General features: G+C 49.8%; 7 protein-coding genes and 1 non-coding gene across 8 annotated transcripts; 4 read left to right on the top strand and 4 right to left on the bottom strand.

The window, feature by feature from the left end:
- Positions 1 to 49: 49 nt before the first annotated feature.
- P175DRAFT_0497461 (peptide-methionine (R)-S-oxide reductase) lies at positions 50 to 1213 on the bottom strand. The gene is made up of 2 exons (XM_040896287.1): positions 849 to 1213; positions 50 to 765 (listed from the first exon to the last, which is right to left on the bottom strand). Exons 1-2 carry the CDS (start codon positions 1093 to 1095, stop codon positions 395 to 397), a joined length of 618 nt encoding a protein of 205 aa, XP_040755733.1. The 5' UTR covers positions 1096 to 1213; the 3' UTR covers positions 50 to 394.
- Positions 1214 to 2350: 1137 nt separating this feature from the next.
- Positions 2351 to 3622, top strand: P175DRAFT_0497460 (ORMDL family protein). The gene is made up of 3 exons (XM_040896286.1): positions 2351 to 2709; positions 2859 to 3217; positions 3291 to 3622. Exons 1-3 carry the CDS (start codon positions 2508 to 2510, stop codon positions 3336 to 3338), a joined length of 609 nt encoding a protein of 202 aa, XP_040755732.1. The 5' UTR covers positions 2351 to 2507; the 3' UTR covers positions 3339 to 3622.
- P175DRAFT_029127 (uncharacterized protein) lies at positions 3283 to 4344 on the top strand. Its single transcript, XM_040892784.1, has one exon. The coding sequence runs from the start codon at positions 3376 to 3378 to the stop codon at positions 3979 to 3981; it is 606 nt and encodes a 201-aa protein (XP_040755731.1). The 5' UTR covers positions 3283 to 3375; the 3' UTR covers positions 3982 to 4344.
- P175DRAFT_0t3 lies at positions 4284 to 4355 on the bottom strand. The gene has a single exon. It is a non-coding gene; the product is annotated as a tRNA-His (tRNA).
- Positions 4356 to 4479: 124 nt separating this feature from the next.
- P175DRAFT_0553619 (uncharacterized protein) lies at positions 4480 to 6325 on the top strand. Its single transcript, XM_040900501.1, has 2 exons — positions 4480 to 4630; positions 4683 to 6325. The coding sequence occupies exons 1-2, from the start codon at positions 4525 to 4527 to the stop codon at positions 6296 to 6298; spliced, it is 1722 nt and encodes a 573-aa protein (XP_040755730.1). The 5' UTR covers positions 4480 to 4524; the 3' UTR covers positions 6299 to 6325.
- Positions 6326 to 6371: 46 nt separating this feature from the next.
- P175DRAFT_0497457 (calponin homology domain protein) lies at positions 6372 to 8904 on the bottom strand. Its single transcript, XM_040896285.1, has 2 exons — positions 8429 to 8904; positions 6372 to 8329 (listed from the first exon to the last, which is right to left on the bottom strand). Exons 1-2 carry the CDS (start codon positions 8593 to 8595, stop codon positions 6670 to 6672), a joined length of 1827 nt encoding a protein of 608 aa, XP_040755729.1. The 5' UTR covers positions 8596 to 8904; the 3' UTR covers positions 6372 to 6669.
- Positions 8905 to 9070: 166 nt separating this feature from the next.
- Positions 9071 to 10307, top strand: P175DRAFT_0470259 (uncharacterized protein). The gene is made up of 3 exons (XM_040895038.1): positions 9071 to 9256; positions 9320 to 9436; positions 9524 to 10307. Exons 1-3 carry the CDS (start codon positions 9184 to 9186, stop codon positions 9886 to 9888), a joined length of 555 nt encoding a protein of 184 aa, XP_040755728.1. The 5' UTR covers positions 9071 to 9183; the 3' UTR covers positions 9889 to 10307.
- A 223-nt stretch (positions 10308 to 10530) lies between these two features.
- wetA (developmental regulatory protein WetA) lies at positions 10531 to 12693 on the bottom strand. Its single transcript, XM_040892781.1, has 2 exons — positions 12640 to 12693; positions 10531 to 12475 (listed from the first exon to the last, which is right to left on the bottom strand). The coding sequence occupies exon 2, from the start codon at positions 12229 to 12231 to the stop codon at positions 10549 to 10551; it is 1683 nt and encodes a 560-aa protein (XP_040755727.1). The 5' UTR covers positions 12232 to 12475; positions 12640 to 12693; the 3' UTR covers positions 10531 to 10548.
- Positions 12694 to 12981: the final 288 nt, after the last annotated feature.

Genomic DNA, 12981 nt, shown 5'->3' with positions numbered 1-12981 from the left:
TAAAGTTTTGAATATATGATAAAGAATAAACAATGCAGACCGATATGAGGAGGTCTAAAACCAGCATGTGGTGATCGCATTTACAGATAAATCGGGCTTTCCTGAGCTAGTGGGCTAATTCTTTCCCAAAGTTGATAGTCGCGCCAGGAAACTCAACTTGCCCGTATACTCAAGGACGATCCCTTATTTGTACTTCCTATCTTCGCGGCGGTTACAAGAGGGATCTTCTCCTTGCAAGCTTTATGAGCTCGACGCCATACGGGATTCTCTTTCCTTTCGCTACTTCTCCCGCTCGGGGATCTGTGGCACTGACATCAGCAGTAGGGGCGTAAGAATAAGATACCCATTCGGCCATATATATTGAAGCGATGCGATAGATATCCAAAAGACCCCGTTATGCCTTCGCCTTCGCACCCTCAACCTCATCCCTGAATGTCAAACTGATACTATTCACGCAATGTCGCTCGTCCGTGGGGGTGGGAAACCCCTCTCCTTTGAAGACATGGCCCAAGTGCCCTCCACAATTCTTGCACGTAATTTCCGTCCTCTCCATCCCTAACGAGTTGTCCACGTGTCTCTGGACAGCCCCGGGAATTGAGTCGAAATAGGCAGGCCATCCACACCCAGACTTGAATTTATGTGTCGCCTTGTATAGGGGCGCATTGCACCCAGCGCAGCAATAAACCCCTTCCTTGGGGTAGTGGGAGTCGTACTCGCCTGTCCCGGGTCTCTCTGTACCCTTTTGACGGAGGATGCGGAATTGCTCTGGAATTTTCGAGCGATCAATCAGTACTTCTTCATACCAGGGTAGGTGGTGTTGGTTCGAGTGCAGGTAGGTAGATAGGTACCAGGACTGAGCACTGCGCGCCACTCTTCCTCGCTCCGGTTATCTGTGGGCGGCGCCATATTTTCGGTCGGGGGTTCGGCGTTGGCGCTGGAGCTGAAAAGGGAGCTTAGGAACGGGATAGTAGGGGCAGCTTTGAGTACCGTTTTTGCACTTGGTACGGGAGCTGGGAGTCGGGTGGGTAGGCAAGCGGGGGGGATACGAATGAGGGGTGAGCCGAAGGCGCGGAGGGCTGTGCTGGGAAGGCGCATCTGGTGGTTTTGCTTTGTTGATTTCTTCTTTCCTCGCTGATAATATGTTTTAAATAGTTATGCTTTTAATCTGTGTTTATTAAACTTATATATGAAAATGGTTGTTTGGGGTGGGTTAAGTCGCTGAGTACAGGGTAAATCTAGGTAACTAACAAATTACTAGTTAGCTTGGTTATCTCTTCCTTTATGTCATCAATCAGGGTTTAGGGATGGATATACACGTGGAATATCGCTAGCGCTGGGATATTTGGAGATACGGTCGGTATATCATGTTCATGATATGCCAATGGGAATATAGTGGATTTCATTGCTTGCATTAGGGTGGTAGATTACTCGTCCACATGGTTGATACATGCTTCGCTCCGATGAGTTGTGAGCAGATATATATACTTCGAGAGACCTGGACCAAATAGCTAGAACGAACAGCCTAAAACAACAGATCAAAGGAAGATTAGATTATCCCCCAAGTACACCAGCAGAGACCCCAATAGCAGAATTATGAATAGGAGTAATCAGGTGAACATAACATGGTCTGGATACCAGGCGCCAAGTGGTGGATATAAAGGTGGCTCAAGGATTAATTTCGAATAGATTATGGAATGAAAAGGAGGTAACTTAAAATTCTTGACGGTGAGGACAAGAATAGCATATATACAGTCAAGTATCCAATATATGATAGTCCAGCCATGTGGATAATTCCTGGATGGATATACTCCCTAAGTTATAACTTCAAGGGGGGATATAGGATGTTTGGTCTAGAACCATGTTGCAGAACCTGGATCAAACGAGACGTTGGATCTTCAGGTTTAGTTATCGAGGCTATTATTAGATTACGCCATTCGTTATTCTACTCCTATTATTATACTACCTACTAATTATTATTATTTCCGTGTCGAATTGGCTTCTTTTCTTGCCCCCTTCTTTCTGTTCCTTTCTCGTTTATACGGAGCTACCTTCCTTTGGTAGGGGCAGCCATTCCTCTCTCTTGAAATCGATACTCTGAATGAACTCCAACATCTACAGCAGGGGACAATAATAACCGTCAAGCTTAATCCAGGTTGATTTATTAGGAATTTTTTAAAATTTTTTTACCCCTCAGAATTAGAAATACCTCCTCCAGGTTTGTAGTTCCCGTGACCAGCCGATCGGTCGGAATATCTCTCTCCATTTTGCTCCGTCTGCTGGCCCTGAGTTGGACTAATTGTTAACCTGCTGCAGGTATCATTTCAATCACTGCTACTCTCCATCCACCACCACCTTTTCATCCTTCACTATCGTCGGTCTTTTTCTTTGATCTCTCCTACTCCTTTCCTTCCTTCTCTCGCAATTCTTCGGGTTTTTTTTTCCACCCCTCCCCCCACCCCTCTCCCTCACCAACCCTCCCAAACACCGCCAAAGTGTCGTCTCTATTAATGCCCCGTGCCATCTCCTTCCCGCCGGAGGTTGACACTGGGCCGCACCGGCTGGCACCGGACTCCAACATGTTGCAGAGCAAGGCTGGTAGGAGGAGAAGATCGAGCAGCATTATTTACCAGGAGCCTGCCGAGTCCATTGAGCACACCAGCGACCAGGCTGCCCTCCCGAACCTGAATGCGAACTGGGTTAATGCCAAGGGTGAGTGAATTGCGTGGGCCACTGATACGCTGCTATTGGGTCTTTTCTGTCCCGATCTTCATCGGTCTATAATATCTATAACCCCCTAGCTCATTGCGAAGGGCACCCCGAAGAGTACCGAATCCACTGACCGAGATTTCTGCGTGCAGGTGCCTGGACCATCCATTTCGTTTTGATCATTGCCCTGAAGATTTTCTACGACATCATTCCCGGCGTTTCGCAGGAGACCTCATGGACTCTCACAAATATTAGCTACATGTTTGGATCTTTTATCATGTTTCACTGGGTGCGGGGTATTCCGTTCGAGTTCAACGCCGGTGCTTACGATAACCTGAACATGTGGGAGCAAATTGACAACGGCGATCAATACACACCGACGAAGAAATTCCTGCTCTGCGTGCCCATCTGCCTCTTCCTCCTCAGCACTCACTATACCCACTACGATCTGACATACTTCACCATCAATTTCCTTGCCACCCTGGGAGTGGTCATTCCCAAACTTCCCTTTGTATGTCTCCTCCGCCACCCCACGTCTGACGGGGGTTTATTTATTTATATGAGTTGGCTAACCTGGGTGACAGTCACACCGATTGCGAATAGGACTCTTTTCTGACATCCCGGAAGAGTAGTTCACCCGGCTCTTCTTTCTCTTTCCTTTTTTCTCCGATGCATCTCATGCTTGCCATATTTCCCTTTCAGTATCATTCACCTCTTGTGTTTATTCCCTCCTTTTTTATTATCTATTTACCTTTCCCGATCATTTTAATACCTGCAATATGCTTCCAGGAGAAAACCCGTTGGCGATGTTGGGCGGAGGTTTATTATTATATTATACAGCTCGATGGGAAACCTAGGTATATTTCTATGCGAGGGGGGCAATATGACCCGGACGGGCATATTATTACCCCCCCCCCCCCGAGAAGAAAGAAACCAAGAAACCAAGCCAAAAAATTTCTGAAGAAAAAGAGGATAAAGGAGTTGGGCGAGGGGTTCCAAAATGGCGAAATAGATGAAAATGAAAGGGCTGGCAATTGCCAGCCCTTTTGTTATCACTCATTCCTACTAGTTAGATATCCATATATCCTTTTTTTTTTTCCCTTTCCTTTTTTTCTTTCAGGATGCTTGCTACTATTAATTAACCCTTTTTTCTCCTTCTCTCTTCTCACAGTTACTAGTCTTTGGCTGCAGTTATTATTTTGTTTGTGGGTACCTGTTACATGGCTCTCCATTAGCCAGCATCCTCTTCAAAGGCTCTACTCCGTACCTAGGTAGTGGACCCTGAACATGTACTCTCCTCCTCAATCTTACTACTGATCTGACCTGCTTGAATGTGGTGGTGGCTTAGTTCTGTGATGAAAAAGCAAAGGTGAGACAAAGGACAGCTCACATTGAATGTGGGTTTGCCAAAAAGTCGAGTGGGAAAACAAAGGAGCAAATGAAAGAATAAAATCAATGAAATATGTGGCTATACTTTTTCAAGTAGAGATAGATAACTACAGAGTAGTAGCAGCAGTGTGCGCCCAAAAAAAAAAGATGCAAAAAAAAGAAAGAATGATATCAAGTCAAACGCCAACTGGCGCTGCTGGGAATCGAACCCAGGTCAATTCGGCCACAACGAATTATGATCACCACTACACTACAGCACCTTGATATGTGATAGGGCAGGCGAAATAGCGCTACAAAACCCTTTAATTTCCAAACCCCCCCAACGAAATCGCGCTCGCGTCTTTTCGCGATAGCTCCATTGGAACAGCATCCCGCGGTCTATAGCTTCGTCATCTATGGGAAGACGAACGCAATCCTTCTCTCCCCCCGATGGATCCTTCTCAACCGGAGGCCCTTTTCCCTCTTTATCACCCCGCCAAACCCCTCCCCTTTGAACTAGTCCAACACACAGCGATCTTCTTTGAAGAACGGCTCTGTTCGTGCTCCTCTACGCTCATGGCCGAGCCAGCTAGCTGACTACGTTATAGATACGCAGGCCCTCACTCTCCTCTTGAACATTCTGACATCTCATCCCTGCGCCTCGTCCCCGATTTTCGTTCCCTCTCCGCAGCACCTCGCCCTCGCTGCTACATTCCTTGTCCACCCCTCCACTACTGATCGGGCCAAGACAACCGAGGAGGAAGAAGCCCCGAATGTATCCCTTCGTCTTCTCCGGCTTGTGAATAGCCTTGTCGGGCCCATTGCCGCCCAATGCAGCACTGCGTTCTCTTTCACACATTTTGAGTCCTCGCGTCAGGGCAGACGTCGCCATGCAGATGATTCTCGCGCCGCCTTGACGAACCAGACCACTCACAGGGAAAAGAAACCATTGAACCTGGATCGCGATATTGCTCTAGATCTATCTCACTCGAACTCCGTTTGGTCGCGCGCAGAGGATTTCTGGCATGCAGTTGGTTGGGCCTTCAATTGCTCGGTCCTGCACCCGGCTCGGTGGGAGCGCTGGCGCATTTGGCTGGAGTTCATGTGCGAGATCCTCGAAGACGACTGGGGCGAGCGCTGTCGACAGAAGGCGAAAGACCCCGCACACGACAATAAAATTGTACAGGACAGCATAATTGCCCACTACATCCATGGCCACAGTGGGAGCTTCGGCCGTAACCGGCGCATCCTGCGCGCTGTCTTCGCCGATGGCTCATCCGCAGCCGTCAACGAGTTCCGCGAGGTATTCCACCACGAGGTGAAGCACTCGCGGAAGAAACACGGCGAGGGAACCAGCAGTATCAAAAAAAGACAAGTCGAGGTCAACATCGACAGCGAACAATACGGCGACTATCTAACCGACGGCCGAGATGATGATCCCGATGACGACCACGACACTCCCACCGCCGCATCCCACAACAACAACAACAACCACCACCACGAGCTTGAGCGCGAACGCGAAACAAAACGTCCTCGCAGAGTCACCAGATCCAGAAAGCCCGCCAACACGTCCGCGCCCACCGCCACGGAACAAACCGTGCATATGACCACGGCCTCTCTCCTCGGCGACATGGCCTCGCTCGCCCTGCGCAAACGCCTCCTCCACCTCCTCTCGCTCGTCTCCCAATCCCTCCCGAAACACTTCATGGCCCTCCAGGACCTCTACCACCTCTTTGTCGAAAACATCCGCCCCCTCCCGCTCCCCATCTTCCAGTCCTTCGTCAACCCGCTCACCCTCCCCTGTTTCTCCCCGTCCGCGCAAACCTCCCTCTGTGAATTCCTCCTCTTCCGCATTCGCGAAACGGCCGCCCCCGACACAGACGACGACTACCTCACGCAATCGAAGCTCGAGATCTGCTTCCTCCCCTACGCGGCCGCAACAGCCAGCATCGTCGACAACGCCAAGATGTCCATTGCGCTAGAGGCCCTGCTCATGCTCCTCGCCGAGACGCGGATGCTTCATGTCACGCCGGGGTTTCAAGAAGCCCTGGAGTGTGGTATTGAGCGGCGCGCCGAGCGAGTCCAGGTCGAGAAACGCAAGAATCAGATCGCTAGGATGGCCGAGGGCTTGGAGTTCGCGTGGTTGATTGAAAGTGGGGAGAGGTTGAGGTTTCTGGTTGACGAGGTGATTCCGTTTCATACTGGGGGAAATGGGGGTTCTTGAATTTTCCTCCTTTTTTTTTTTTTTTTTAGCCCCCTTTTGGGGTTGATATTTGTGAGAGATTGTCATGTTTCATGTTTCATTGTTTCTATAGATACCCTTTCTTGTATTTGGAATTATACTTGTTCTTGTTAGTTAGATTCCCAGCTGCATATAAGGGATAATAAGATAGAACTAAGATAGATAGTACATCCATACTAACATTTACAGGGGGGAGCACATCTAAGGGGGAAAAAGGTATATAAATCACAGCTTAGAATTCCATCAATGTTATCCTGACATAACACCATATTTGGATAAATTGAGTAACAGCGGGTATATGAAGGGGGAAAAAAACCAGTTAAGATATACAGTCAATAGAGATCCCCCCTCCTTTATGGAGGAGGTCGAGGGCCGATAATCTGCCGCCTCGCCCCCCCAACACCCAACCCAGGACCCCCTCTGTTTTGGCTATCGCCGCCCATATAGCCGTACTGATGGACGTCCCAGGCGCCTCCGGGTCCAGCCGCCATGGAAGGATCTTTGGCACCTCTTGCGATAGCCTCCTGGGTCTGCTTTTGGCTCTCTTCCCACTCCCGCTGTCGCTCGCGTTCGCGCTCCATCTCTCGCTCCAGGAGGGATTTGGATGCCCACCCGCCAGCCCGGGTTTTCTGTTGTGATGCAATGCGGCGATCGTTTTCGGCATCGATTTCGGCGGTAGAGGTGAAGTCCTGCGGATGGTGGTAGGCAGGCTTGGGAGCCACAGGTGCGGGGTTCGATGATAAAAAGCGGTCGACCCGGTTCTCTGGTTTGGGTGGGTGAATGGCTGCAGGGTCGGGGAGGGGTCGCGGGGCAATAGGTGGGGGGGCCTCTATTTCAGCGTCATCCTGGTGTTTTTGCCATTCCCCACGGAGCAGACGGCGTTCCTGCTCGAGAGATGACAGGTCGTAACTCGGCTTTGGGGGAACTGGAACCGGGCGGTTGGCTGGAGGAGGTTCGTCGGCCTTGTTTCCTTTCTCCTTCAAGGTTTGACGTTCGCGCTCGTATTCGCGCTCTCTTTCCTTGGCCTGTTGCAATTCCCGCTCCAGCTCCTTAATACGCCGGCTCTCTTGCGATTCGGTGGGTGGTGTCCGGGTAGTTGGAGCTTGTGTGGCTTGGTACTGACTGAGGAATTGGCCATTCAAACGAACGTCGTTAGCTTCTCGTCGGCGCAGCCTCTCCTTGTCGAGTCGGTCTTCCGCTTCCTTTTCCTCTCGCACCCGTTGCTGCTCTTCTTGCTCCCACCTCCGCTTTTCTTCATCCCATCGTCTGCGCTCCTCCTCGGCCTGGATGCGCTCTTTTTCCCTTGCACGGGCCGTCTCTTCTGCCCATTGACGCTCTTCCTCTTCTCGAGCCCGTTGTTCCTCCACCGCACGCTCTAGCTGAAGTGCGTGTTCTGCCTCCTCTTGTTCACGACGTCTCTCCTCTTCTTCGCGTCTACGCTTCTCCTTCTCCGCCAGGCTAGGGACGTGTGGGCCAGCGGTAGTGATCTGTCTACGGGCACCAAATGCGACCCCTTGGTTTCCCTGACTAGCACCGCCCATATATCCATATTGGTGGATGTTCCAGGCGGGTTGTGTCACATGCTCGTCCGTTCTCTTACTCCAACTACTTACAGCGGGAGGAGACCTTGCGGGGCTCGAACGGCCTGATCCACCGGAGTTGGTCTCGCTGACATTACCGAGTCCCCGGGGTTTGGTAGGCGTGTACGGGCCTTGGCTGGAACCCGTAACCGACGGACTCAAAGTTGCTCCCCTGTTCTGAACTCCAATCGCGCGCGGGAATCGGCTGGGTTGGAGGGTATTTGCTCGTCGGCTGAAAGCAGATATGCACTGCAGCACTTGAGCAGGGTCCTTGGCCTCGTAAAGATCGACAGTTAGGAAGACATCGTGCGGCGGGAGGCTGAGAGGGTGCATTTGACAGGCGCGGAGGAAGTGGGAGATGTTCTCCATTTGTACAAAAGGCATCGATGATTCCTTGAACTTGACTCCGGGGGAAACCGCAAGATTGACGAGCCTAGGATAGACATTCATCTTAGTACCCGAGGGACCATCATCATATTGCTTTCACCGTAATCCTCAATTACGACTAAGATAATTTGATCCCGAAACTTACCTGCAAAGCGCGACTCCATTTTTTAGAGCATCTAAGAGGTCGCCAGCTGGTAGGCTTTCGCCAAGTACTTCTTCGATCCAGGAACGGACTTCAGCAGCAGCCTGCGGGGTATAGCGGGACAGGCGCAGATTGCGCAAATCCTTGTCCAAGGATGTGACGGATGCCATTCTCAAAAATGAATTGTATCAATCAATCAGTGGAATGACAGGGACATATGGATAGGATTGAGAAGTAACAAATGACTCTGGGTAAGCCAAAGAGCAGACGGAGGATTATGGTGACGTAACAGGCAGGGGATTTGCGATTCAAAGGGCAGAGAGTGCTGGTATCAATAAACAAATGAGAGGGGTATATACGACAAGAAGGAAAGGTTTAAGCAGGAGATTGAGCAGCAAGATACTCGAAATGATGAAATAATGTGATATATGTCAACATGAAGAGTAGCAAAGGGGAACAAAAAGAGAAGGAGAAGAGAGAAGAGAGAGAGAGAGAGGGAGAGAAAAGAGATGAGATTAGGCGGAATGTTCGTTGGGCTGTTATTTACCGTACGGTTCCTGTATGTATGGTATGTATGGTATGTAAGGTATGGTATGTAAGCCGATGACGTACCTCAGTAATCCAGAAGAACCTCGGGCTGCGTAATTTGAACCTTCACCACTCCAGTCACCAGTCCCCAACTGCCCACAAATTGGCTGCCTAATGCTCGATTTCCCTCTTTCTGTTAAGAATCCGTGGTCCACTGCTTCAGGGCACAAATGAGTCCAGTCAATAGCCTGTGGTTCAAGTGGAAAAGCCTTCGTTTGCCGTGGCGAAGATTCTTCCTCGTCGGTACGTTTGGGATTCGCTGACTTGCCCCCTTTCCCTGAGATACGACTAATAGTGTTTTGATAGGCTCTGATCTCGAAGGGAACACATTTTGGGAGTTTAAGGATACATTAAATGCTAAGCGATTCCGTCGTATTGTCAAATACAGCCCGAAAACTCACTATGCGGATGTCCAAGTGAGCCGTGAGTTGTTGCCCTGCTCTCGCCCGTTAACTCGCTCATACCAAGGGCTAATTTCAAAATCCCCCCCCCCCCCCCCCCCTTTCGCAGCTCAATGGCATCAATGGCTTCGACACGTTCGGGTCGAACCTCCCTCAATTGAGGAACAGCAGCAGGATATTGCGCGACGGATTCAGCTTAATCATCTGGCTCAACTAGCCAACAAACGTTGGGAGAGTGTGCCTTCTCTCATGGATAAACCTGCGACTAAGCCACAGAACCCTCCTACCCAACCAGGAGATACTACGGTTGGCAACGCCTCTAATGCAAAGGATATCCCCGAAACGCAAAACAGCGCTCCGGGGAAACAACCAAGTGCGAAAGAAGATCCATTTTTCAGGCCAAAGGGCGCACCGAGTGAAAACTGGCAACCGGAGCCGTGGACGCCTTCCACCTCCCAAAGACAAAGTGGGTAGGCACTTCCCAGCTCGGGAATTGTATCCTCTGGGAGTGTCCGCTGCATTGGACATGGATGGCTTGAGATGTCATTATCCTGGTCTTCGAGAGCGCTCTTGTCACCCCCCCCCCCCATACGTTGCATTTCAGATCAATTCCTGGGATTTGGCTTGACGATTAGCTTTTTCGAGTGATAGAGAAACCCCGGTGCTTGGTTATCCCGGCGATTTTCATACTAACTGTATGAGGTTCCCAGAAAGCTGCCAATTCCTAATTATTTACAGAGAAAATGGGTCTTCTCATTTCGTTCTTAGTCTGTATATTACACTATATCCAAACGATGATGAAACAGAGCTTCGGCGTGTATATTATATTATTATTTAGGAAATTCCTGTGACTTAATAGCTCTTGAATGAATTATGATAGTGTATTAAAAAGTAAGTGTGTAGCTAATGATGATAGATCTAAAGCTTTTGTATCCGAATGCCCTAGCTTTATTCCCTAAACATAAGATCCAGTGCGCCAAAACGACCGTTGCCAGATATAACGATGTCAAGAAACAACCGCAACAAAAAAAAAGGTCAAGAAAAAAAAAAGACAACCAACAAGCAAAGGTATCAGTAAAACAACAAAGACAAGATTAAAATATTATGGAGGTGATACAGAAATAATGCTTTTGTTTAGCAGAAAACAGCCTCTAGGGCTTCAACGTCTCCGCCAGCTTTTCGTACTGCATTCAGCGCAGCCTCACTGAGCTTGCGCCGTCGATCGCGTGCCTCTTGTTCCCTCCTTGCCTTCGTCTTGGAGCTGCCACTTGGAGCGACTCCTGTCAGAATCTTGTGGCTATCATTTGGAGTGAAGTTTACGAAGGACACAGTCACGGATTTATTGGCGCCCTTAGGACTTCCATTCGGCCCTTTGAGGGGTTTAGGGGCTCCCATAGAATGGCCCGATAGCTTTCGACCGTGGGTACGGCGTTGAGAAGTTTTCATGATCATTCCGTTACGCATAATTGTCCCATCCTTGGGTGAGACATCTGCATGTGGAGACAAAGACGGTGATCGCGACTGGTTATGAAGATTCGGTGTCGTGAAGGCGGGGGTGTCGGCATATTTTTGTGGCATAGGAGTTCCGTGACTATAGGTACGAGTATCCTGGGTGTTGGTGGTGGAGGGTATCGTGGAGGCTGGGAAAGGTGGCCGTGTGGCGGAGGGCATTTCAAATGGATCCAGTTGAATCATGAGACCCCCTTGCAAAAGATCACTTTGATTTGTAGAGGCTTGAAGCGGCCGTTGTGGAACAGGGGATGCAATCATTTGCTGGTATGAAGCTTGAGGCGGTGCAACCCGCGAGGACATGGGAGACCACCAGGCTTGAGCATCATGGCCTTGAAGGTCGGGAGTGAACTGAAACGCAGGCGTGCCCAGAGAATCTGAGTTCCAAGAAGACATAGATTGAGGATCAGATGAATGCGGAGAGGAGAAGAGATCGTCAGCTGAAGGAGGGCTTGGGGTCAAACCAGAGTTGTTCGACTGGTTAAGATACCTCTGCTGCTGCTTGGCCAGGGCATGGGCAGAGGGAGAAGGCATAGTAATGGCAGGTGAATGGTTGAAAACGCTCGAGTCGTATTGATGGGGCATCTCTGCTGAATCTCTGGCGAAGCCCTCCGCGGAGGGGTTCATTTGCGCAGGTGTGCTTTTGGTCGGGATATTCTCGTGTTGAATAAGGATGTCGGATGGGGGAGGGGACAATGGTAGGCATTCATCTGAGCTCCGAATGCTAAAATTCTGGAATCCTTGAGTCCAGGCCTCGGGATACGCCATCCTACCAGAGCCTTTTTGCAGGTGGGAAGTGCGCATCAAGCTGGGAGAGAAGCTTTGCTTGCGTAGCAATCCGCGTCGGTCATTAGGCTCTCGGTGACGTTTGATAGACTTTGGGGTGATTAAACCGCTTTTGATTTTGCGACGGGGTGTTGCTGGAGGAGTTGAAGGCGATGAACGGGTGGAAGCAGGCTGCTGGTGGCTTGCAGAGGGAAATTCTTGGCCTGCGTTTAAGTCCGAGACAGTCGACAACTGGATGCTATCCTGGAAATTAAAGTCACTCTGATCTGCAGCGTAGTCCGTGTTATGTGACAGACACCAAGGATCTTTACCCCAGGGTTGGGCTGACTGATGGGTGTGCTGCGTGGTGGAGACAGTCGGAGATTGGTCACCACATTCACTTGAGAATGAGTCAAGTGGGAACATTTGGTCGAATTCACTGGGGAATGAAACATCTTTGTTGCCGTCGACACTCAACGTATCCATATTGACGTACTGGTTGAACAAGTCATTGAACGAATGATCGAATGGTTGGGCGAACATATTGGCGGAGATCGCCTTCCGTTTGCGGCGATGCGGAAGAAGCTGTCAAAGACTTGACCCAGCGAACTGCCAGGCGGACCAGATATGATTGGCGAAGAGGCTGCGGGAGTAGAGTCTGGCTTAAAGGGAGCTTCGAAAAGTTTGGTTAGCTAGCCGGCGATCCGTGATGGATACAGAGTTGTCGAAGGCGAGGTGGAATGTATAGTGTATGAACTGTTTGACTGATTGACAATCAAAGAAAACACTGCAGAGTATGCAAATTAGACAAAGCAAACAAACAACAGAAGGATGGCCCTATTTGAATTGTCACGGTGGTCACCAGCCTCTGGATTCTGTGCACATTCCATTTATTCTAAAGATGGGAGAGGAATGTGCACTAATGGTCTTGTAGGGGTCGTTATGGCCCACCTCATGCCAATCAATTCAAAGAAAATGAATGATGGGTTTTCAAGATAGCTCGACTGCCAATCAGGGTGTCTAAAAAAGGAAAAGAAAAAAAGAGGTGGCTGAGAGAGGCCCTCGAATCTCACCCACACCCTATTGAGAAGTGGGCTCGGGTCACCAATGGCCACCCGCCGGAATGCAACAGTCACTATACCAGAAGCAGGGTAAACCGGCATGAGCAGGATGAGCATAGGCGGGTCTTTAGAGGAACCACCGAGGGGGTGAAGAGGATAATTCTGAATAATCGGGAATATTGGTCGAGTGATAGACGATACAATGGAGATTCGGCTTCGGCGGCACGATGCT

Source organism: Aspergillus ochraceoroseus (genome assembly GCF_002846915.1).
Source record: "Aspergillus ochraceoroseus IBT 24754 chromosome Unknown P175scaffold_1, whole genome shotgun sequence".
Classification (NCBI taxonomy): Eukaryota; Fungi; Ascomycota; class Eurotiomycetes; order Eurotiales; family Aspergillaceae; genus Aspergillus; species Aspergillus ochraceoroseus.
The sequence above is the reverse complement of the archived record's forward strand: the minus strand, read 5'-3'. Positions and strand labels throughout refer to the sequence as shown.

Excerpts from the sequence above, each read along its gene's own strand:
- P175DRAFT_0497461 (XM_040896287.1), bottom strand. The coding sequence starts at position 1,095 with ATGCGCCTTCCCAGCACAGCCCTCCGCGCCTTCGGCTCACCCCTCATT. Across the intron at positions 766-848 it reads GCGCGCAGTGCTCAGTCCTG|AGCAATTCCGCATCCTCCGT; the intron begins GTACCTATCTAC and ends CGAAAATTCCAG.
- P175DRAFT_0497460 (XM_040896286.1), top strand. The coding sequence starts at position 2,508 with ATGCCCCGTGCCATCTCCTTCCCGCCGGAGGTTGACACTGGGCCGCAC. Across the intron at positions 2,710-2,858 it reads GAACTGGGTTAATGCCAAGG|GTGCCTGGACCATCCATTTC; the intron begins GTGAGTGAATTG and ends TTCTGCGTGCAG. Across the intron at positions 3,218-3,290 it reads TCATTCCCAAACTTCCCTTT|TCACACCGATTGCGAATAGG; the intron begins GTATGTCTCCTC and ends CCTGGGTGACAG.
- P175DRAFT_029127 (XM_040892784.1), top strand. The coding sequence starts at position 3,376 with ATGCATCTCATGCTTGCCATATTTCCCTTTCAGTATCATTCACCTCTT.
- P175DRAFT_0553619 (XM_040900501.1), top strand. The coding sequence starts at position 4,525 with ATGGATCCTTCTCAACCGGAGGCCCTTTTCCCTCTTTATCACCCCGCC. Across the intron at positions 4,631-4,682 it reads CTTCTTTGAAGAACGGCTCT|ATACGCAGGCCCTCACTCTC; the intron begins GTTCGTGCTCCT and ends ACTACGTTATAG.
- P175DRAFT_0497457 (XM_040896285.1), bottom strand. The coding sequence starts at position 8,595 with ATGGCATCCGTCACATCCTTGGACAAGGATTTGCGCAATCTGCGCCTG. Across the intron at positions 8,330-8,428 it reads AATGGAGTCGCGCTTTGCAG|GCTCGTCAATCTTGCGGTTT; the intron begins GTAAGTTTCGGG and ends TGTCTATCCTAG.
- P175DRAFT_0470259 (XM_040895038.1), top strand. The coding sequence starts at position 9,184 with ATGAGTCCAGTCAATAGCCTGTGGTTCAAGTGGAAAAGCCTTCGTTTG. Across the intron at positions 9,257-9,319 it reads GCGAAGATTCTTCCTCGTCG|GCTCTGATCTCGAAGGGAAC; the intron begins GTACGTTTGGGA and ends GTGTTTTGATAG. Across the intron at positions 9,437-9,523 it reads TGCGGATGTCCAAGTGAGCC|CTCAATGGCATCAATGGCTT; the intron begins GTGAGTTGTTGC and ends CCCCTTTCGCAG.
- wetA (XM_040892781.1), bottom strand. The coding sequence starts at position 12,231 with ATGTTCGCCCAACCATTCGATCATTCGTTCAATGACTTGTTCAACCAG.